Source organism: Canis lupus, chromosome 2, assembly GCF_011100685.1.
Source record: "Canis lupus familiaris isolate Mischka breed German Shepherd chromosome 2, alternate assembly UU_Cfam_GSD_1.0, whole genome shotgun sequence".
NCBI lineage: Eukaryota > Metazoa > Chordata > Mammalia > Carnivora > Canidae > Canis > Canis lupus.
Genome location: NC_049223.1, coordinates 860,318 through 867,927, shown reverse-complemented (window position 1 = coordinate 867,927; position 7,610 = coordinate 860,318). Strand labels below are relative to the sequence as shown.

Below are 7,610 nucleotides of genomic sequence, written 5' to 3'. Positions count from 1 at the left end.
TTATATCTTGACAGAAACCAAATATCCGTGCTCTCTATAGGGGACTCTGAAGAATTTTGTGTAGAAATGGCCTCCTCACCTTCCAGGCCACTACAGCTTACTGGCCTGAGAACTACTGTGATGTGAGCTGCAGAACTGCATCTTCAAGTGTGTTTATGGCACTAGTATTGATTGCTTCATTCTGTCCAACTACCCCTTGCAATAAACAACTCAGCTAGAGTCTGCACTGTTGGGAAGCAGTGGATGCATTATTTAACAGTAACTAATCAATATCAAACAAGCCTCCCCTTTGTTACAGCAGTACTATTGATAGACTCCTTCTCCATTTTAATTTTTTATTATTTTGCATTGATTTCTGAAACTCAATTCTGTATCTTACTTTTCTTCCATCAGTAACTGTGAGCTGAGCCCTACCTGACTAGAAATCTAACATCTTTTTTGAATCACAAATCACCCAACATTGTTATGAAACGATTAGTGGAGAGTTAAAAAAAAATTATTCAACTTTGCTCTAATCAAATTTAATTAGTGTGATACATTAAGTACAGTATTTTGGGGAGGATACATATAGAAAAATCTGAAAAGACAAAATTTTTGCTGCTGTATAAGTTTCAGGGAGCAGGCTCTCAAATTCTTCCATTTAACCTCAGTGAATGTGGGAAGAAATTCAGTCCTGTAACTACCATTAACGTAATAGGAATTTGTCATCTAAATCCTGCTCTCTCTATGGAAGAATAGTGTCCTTAGTTCTTTCATTCTTCTTTATTTCTTCCTTCTGTTCTTTTTTTTCTCTGCTTGCTTGCTTCCTTTTTTCCTTCCCTCCTTCTTTCTTTCTTTTCTTCTTTTTAAATCTTTGATGAATCGTCTAGAATAAAACATTAATGGCAGCTACTTTGAGCATTGTTCCACCTGAGTGCTAACCCCTAATCAGCAAAACATAAAAGATTTTATCATCTGTCTATGTAAACAGTATGAGAGGAAGTCAGATATGAGCAGGCACACAGAGAGAAGTAGATGAATGCAGCTATGTGAATTGGGCTGAAAATAAGCAGAGAGATACTGGCTGGTCTGTTCATTTGATACAATGTTTGTAATTATCTTTTTTGGCCTATTATACAGCAATGATAGAACTTGTAGGTACTTTATAGTACTTGTAGGTAATTTATAGAGGTTAACTTGTAGGTTAAACTACAAGTTGTAGGTAATTTATAGAGGTTGAAAATTTGAACTTGTAGGTAATTTATAGAGGTTGAAAATTTATGTACTAAAGATATTTCTTTTGGGTTACTTATGCTCATTAATAGGTATTTGTTGTTCAATATGTATTTTCTGATTACAAAAGAAATTCAAATTCTTCACAAAAAATTTAAAAATGTAGGAGTAGAAAGAAAATACTAATTGCTCCATACTTCTACTTATCTAATAACAATTGTTATTAGAACTTGTAGATAATTTATAGAGGTTGAAAATTTATGTACTAAAGATATTTCTTTTGGGTTACGTATGCTCATTAATAGGTATTTGTTGTTCAATATGTGTTTTCTGATTACAAAAGAAATTCAAATTCTTCACAAAAAATTTAAAAATGTAGGAGTAGAAAGAAAATACTAATTGCTCCATACTTCTACTTATCTAATAACAATTGTTAAGTTGTTCAGATTTTGGTATGCACAGCCAGCAATTCATTCTCTTTTTTTCTCCCCATATGTGATTAACTTATGTTACCTGGAGTGTAAATTATACAGAATATCATGTCCAGCCCCTACATAATTTTGCACAAGAGGCCAGGTTATAATTATTTTACTAATGTTTTATTTTTGTCACTATTATTTAAAAACACACTTTAAAAAATAAATAAAAAGGCACTTTAGTATGACATCCTATACTAATATTGAATTATATGTTTGCCTTAAGTGTTAAATTACTGTTATTTTGGTAAGGGACACAGGGTATCAATATTTATTCTTCACTACAAAGTTTAGAATTCCAGAGCCAAATATTAAATATAAAGAATAAAAACAAATCAGAACTGGAAGTGTTAGCTCTGGATAATTGGGAGCAGGAAACCAGGTGAGAAACAAAAAGGCCTTTGGAACTAGGATAGCTTAAGCTCATAGGTCAAAATAAGCTGTAAAAAGAGAATTCAAGTTCTCTCAGAGAAGGCCATGATCCAGGTGCAGATTTCTAGTTTTATCTCTATGATGTCTCCATTCTCATTTTCCTTCAGCAATATTCAACGTATGTGGAACACTAACAGCAACACATCAGATTTGGCTGCTGGAAATCTGACAGCCAAATTTAAGTGCAGCCCCTAGAATCTTTTATGTTTTGCTGATTAGGGGTTAGCACTCAGGTGGAACAATGCTCAATGCTAGAAAGTACATAGCACTTTAGGATTTATGCTTTAAATTTCATGCTGACTCAATTTGACATGCTCACCTTCGTTTTTTTTTTTCTCCTTTTTGAAATCAACAAGGTCCTCTATATCTATATTTATGATTATATCATTGTAAGCTCTTTAAAATCATGTCTAGAGTGAGGTTAAATGAGGAAAACTTAAGATATAACTGTGCTAGAAACTAAGGAGAATAAGCTATCAAATAAGGGATGATTTTGATTCTCAGTAAGAATGAGTCTAGTAAAAAAAACTTTTTACTAAAAGAAAAAAGCCCCCAGTGTGTTACACCATGGGGAGCAGGGTGGTGGCAAAATCATGACCTGTCAATGTGCCCTGTCATCCCAGCCTGCCTAGATCATAAACAGATATCTAAGAGCCAACATTGCCAACTACCCATTGTGGGGGAAGACTTTAGCCATTTAGTTTTTAATCTCTGGAAAGACTTACTATATTTAGTTACTTAAGGAATTTCAACATTTATGGTTTACTTAATTTAATTTATTTATTTAAGATTTTATTTATTTATTCATGAGAGAGAGAGAGGCAGAGGGAGAAGCAGGATCCCTATGGGGAGCCTGATGTGGGATTTGATCCTAGGACCCCAGGATCATGTCCTGAGCCAAAGGCAGATGCTCAACGTCTGAGCCACCCAGGTGCTCCAACGTTTATATTTTTAATTGAGATAATTACTACAAAAATTGGAAATGTAAATAATTAGAAACATAATGTTTTTATTTAGAAAATCATCAAATTAATTATCAGAGCTTAATGACTTGAGTAGTATTCTTTAACTTAGACTTTTAAAAAGAAAATCAATCAGTTGAGATGAGCCAAAACTTACAGGTGAGGCTACTAATCTCAGTCATACGTATAATTAATTATTACATATATGAGATATATGTGGCTTTGTTCAACAGCTTCTCAATAATAAGTGGGAAAACTCCTAAACTGTATGTGTCTAGATATAAATTTCACAAAGCTCAATCCTCTTACGAGTTGTCCTTTCCTTGAGATTCCTATTTTTTCCTCTGCTGGTTGGCAGTAGTGGCTTCTTGATTAAAATTATTTTTCTTTTTGTTTGATTTGTTTTTAGAAAAATTCTGGGAGGACCTGGGTAGCCCAATCAGTTCAATCTCCAACTATTGGTTTTGGCTCAAGTCCTGATCTCAGGGTTATGGGATCGAGCCCTGTGATGGGCTCCATGCTCAGCATGGACTCTGCTGGTGATTCTCTCTACCTCTCCTTCTGCTCTCCACTCTGCCCTGTTCATACTCTTTCTCTCTAAAAAAATAAAATATTCAGAAAAATGAATAAATAATTCTGTAAGGTATAATATACATAAAGTAAAGCACACAAATCTTAGGTATACATCCCAATATATTTTTACCACACATGACACCTGTAAGCACCTGTGTAATTATTAATCATAGCAATATATAAAACATATTCAGCATCTTGGAAGGCTCCCTTTGTATTCTTTTCCATTAGTACTCCCTAACAGTACTCTGACTCCTAGTCCCATGAAATAATTTTGTCTGTTGTTGAAATTTATATCAATGGAATCCTATGATAAACACTTTTTCTTTGAGTTTCTCACTAAGTGTAAATTTGAGATCATTCATATTATGAGTAATTCATTAACGTTGTTCATTCTTTTTTGTACCGTGCAGTAATTCTACATATGAATATACTGCAAATTTTCATCCATTCTGATGTCTATCTACTGATAGATATTTGATTTGTTTTCAGATATTATGATGGAAATGAAATGAAGATTCAATAATAGTTGGTATTGTTAGGTTTTGTTTTAATTCTGTTCATTCTGTTGAGTATCTAATATTTCACTCTAGTATTAATCTGTATTTCTCTGATGACTAGTAATGTTAAGAATCCATTTATATGCTTATTGGTCATTTGGATGTTCTTTTCTGTGAAGTGCCTTGCTTTAACTCATTTGCCAATTTTTCCATTGGGCTGTCTTAATGGTTTTTAAGTTCAATATTCAACTGTTACAGAGTTAGAACTTGATGGTTCACAATAAATTTTCTCTACTCTTGATATTGCTGCTATTTCTACCACTATTGCATTCTTTTCATGGCTTATTTTCTTTGCAGTTTAATATCTTTTTCACCTGCTGTGATCTGCCATATTCTCTGGGTCATATGGCTTTTATTGCCACTTGCAGAACAATAAACTTTTTAGTCTTCCAAGGGACTCCAAAGTGAGACTTCAGAGCCCAGGGACAGTGATCTCTTTACCAAATTCCAAGTGTAAGGCTTCTTTTTTGGGGTTCCCTAAGTAGCATCAGTGATTTTACTGCTAATCACTTATTTTTGAAATAACTGCTCCCATTAGTTACACTGGTCCCATTAGTTACACTGGTCAATATCACCAACAATCAACTGTTGGATGAACCAACATATTTCTTACATTTTCCTAGAGTTCCAGGTCTCAATGTTCTGACCCTTTGGACAATGAGAAATAGCTTCTAACAAGGGTGCAATAGAAAAGTTAGCCATAGTTAAACAGCATAGCTTTTTACGAACTTCTTTCTCATCCCTCTTTTTTCAGGTTCCCTCTTCATTCTGGGTCATTCGCAGATTTTCTAGGACACATGTCAAAGGCCTCTTACAATAGGAGAGATTAATGGTAGGACTTTTAAACTTCTTTAGCATTCCCACTTTCCTGCCCTTACTAGACCTTATATAGACAAAATGCAAATGGATAGCCATGTTTTCCAACAAGGATAAATTCCATTTGTGACACTAAACAGAACAAAAGCAGGTACTCTTCATCAGAGAAGTCTATGAACTTGGAGAACCAGGGAAACTGACACACACAAGGTAAATTGACATAAATATACATGTGTCCACTTACATGTTGAAAGCTTCCCATGGCTTAGGATTGTGATAGGTCCCATGGAAGACCAAAATATCCATCAAATGTCAATATGACATCAAGTTGTTGATCATCTTATTTGCCATAAATGCTTGTCTATTTTATGCAAATAATATTCATTATCTTGAATACACAAAGCATACTTTTATTAATGAAAAATCTGAGACTTCAGTGAGATAAAATTGTCGAAGTGAGTTTGAAATTGACAGAGGGTTTGATTCATGTATGACTAGCTTCAGAAGTGTGCTTTTCTACAACTCAAGAAACAGCCCACTCTCTACTGCCCTAGACTTTTGTTTACATCTCTCACAATATTTAAAGCATTTGCCAGGATTGACTTTTAACATGGTTGTTGCCTCAATCAGATTGTAAGCACACACCAAGGATACGTCTTATGATTCTCCTTTACACAAGGTCCAGATCCTCAAGAAAGTTTGTTGACTGAAAACAATGGTTATAATTTAAACACTAAAGGACATACCTTAGGTTGTAATAAATATCGAAACTAATTCCACCTAAAAGGTGGGAAAGTTTACTCTGAATGGGCAGAATCAGACAAGAGAGATAAAAAATATCTCTAGCACTATTTATTTACTAGGTATTCCACAAAGGCGTAATCTGCATGAAATTCTAACAGTAAACTTAATAGCAGTTACTATTATTATTCTCATTTTATTTTTTTAAGAAAATTTTTGTGGTTTTATTATATCATGAGCCACTGAAACATCCCAAACAAATCAGTATCTGGGCGGTGAGGCAGCTGCTTTCTCCTTCACTTCTTTGGGTTACTAGAGCAACTTCTCAGTAGATTAAAAAAAAAAAAAAAAAAAAAAAAGACAACCTTTTGCATTACTTAAGTCTTTCCAAGGCATGCGCTGGTACAACACAAACTTCTCCTGTCAGATTCAACTAGTCTAGTATCCAAACATCATGCACAATACCTCGGTAGTAGCAGCGCACTGCACCCGCTCCCACCACGGCCCTGCTCTTTTGCGTATATTTGGAGCATCTGGAGGAGTGTGAATAGTTAGTTATCAGGAAGAAGAGGGAGGAGGAAACAGCATGAGTGGCTGGCTGGGAAGAGGTCAGCCGAAGTTGTGCAGGGCAAGCCTGAACATGTCATTGGTGCAAACCCAAGCATCATTGATGTTCTTTAATAGGAACATCTGGTGGAACCCCATGATGGGGTCTTCATCAGCCTTGAGCTGGCCCGCTACCATGCTGATGATGCAGCTATCTGGCGTGGGCTGATGGTCCTGTGCCGTGATGCTGTGCTGGATTTTCTGGAACAGAAGGCTAGACGACTTCTCCCCAATGGCAGCTTTCCCCTGGAACTGCTGTCCTTCCCACATAACGCATGATGCATCAATATAAATTGCACCTAGTTGGGTTCTGTCGTTATAAAATAACTGGTAGTAATGCTGAATGAAGGTGGATCCAATCTGCTCCCAAACTGGCTTGTCTCCCATTCAGGAGCATCACCCGGCCTCGTTGAGACTTGAGGGGCTGGCATGATAGCGGCAGCGGTGGGCGGCGGCCTATTATTCTCATTTTAAAATGTAGGTATGAAAGAGAAACAGATGTGACTGACTCCAGAAAAAGTACCAAGTCTCAACCTCTATGCCTTGAGGTTGCATTGAGGAGGGTTTGAGGCAAGACTGAAATATAGTCCTAAAGTATAATTAGAATCAGTACAGACTAAATTGGGGAGGGCAGCCCGGGTGGATCCGTGGTTTAGCGCCGCCTTCAGCCCAGGACCTGATCCTGGAGACTCGGGATCGAATCCCACGTAGGGCTCCCTACATGGAGCCTACTTCTCTGCCTGTGTCTCTGCCTCTCTCTCTCTCTCTCTCTCTCTCTCTCTCTCTCTCTCTCTGTGTGTCTCATGAATAAATAAATAAAATCTTTAAAAAAAACAAACAAACCTAGGGATCCCTGGGTGGCGCAGCGGTTTGGCGCCTGCCTTTGGCCCAGGGCGCGATCCTGGAGACTCGGGATCGAATCCCACGTCGGGCTCCCGGTGCATGGAGCCTGCTTCTCCCTCTGCCTGTGTCTCTGCCTCTCTCTCTGTCTGTGACTATAATAAATAAATAAATAAATAAATAAATAAATAAATAAATAAATATTAAAAAAAAAAAAAAACCTAAATTGGGGAAAGGGGATCTGATAAGGCTGAAGACAAAGTAGGGAAGAAGGTATACCAGAAACATGGTTCAATTCACCTTGAGAAGACAGATGTTGGAATGGGTAGAATTATACAGGCAGGAGAACCCAGGTTGTTAATGCACATGCTTGCATCTGACTCTTAGCTTCT

At 36.6% G+C, this 7,610-nt stretch overlaps 1 protein-coding gene across 1 annotated transcript; it reads right to left on the bottom strand.

Annotated features, from left to right (window-relative positions):
* Window positions 1-6,336: 6,336 nt before the first annotated feature.
* On the bottom strand, window positions 6,337-6,765 carry LOC100682808 (nuclear transport factor 2-like). The gene has a single exon (XM_038529604.1). It carries the CDS (start codon window positions 6,763-6,765, stop codon window positions 6,382-6,384), a length of 384 nt encoding a protein of 127 aa, XP_038385532.1. The 3' UTR covers window positions 6,337-6,381.
* Window positions 6,766-7,610: the final 845 nt, after the last annotated feature.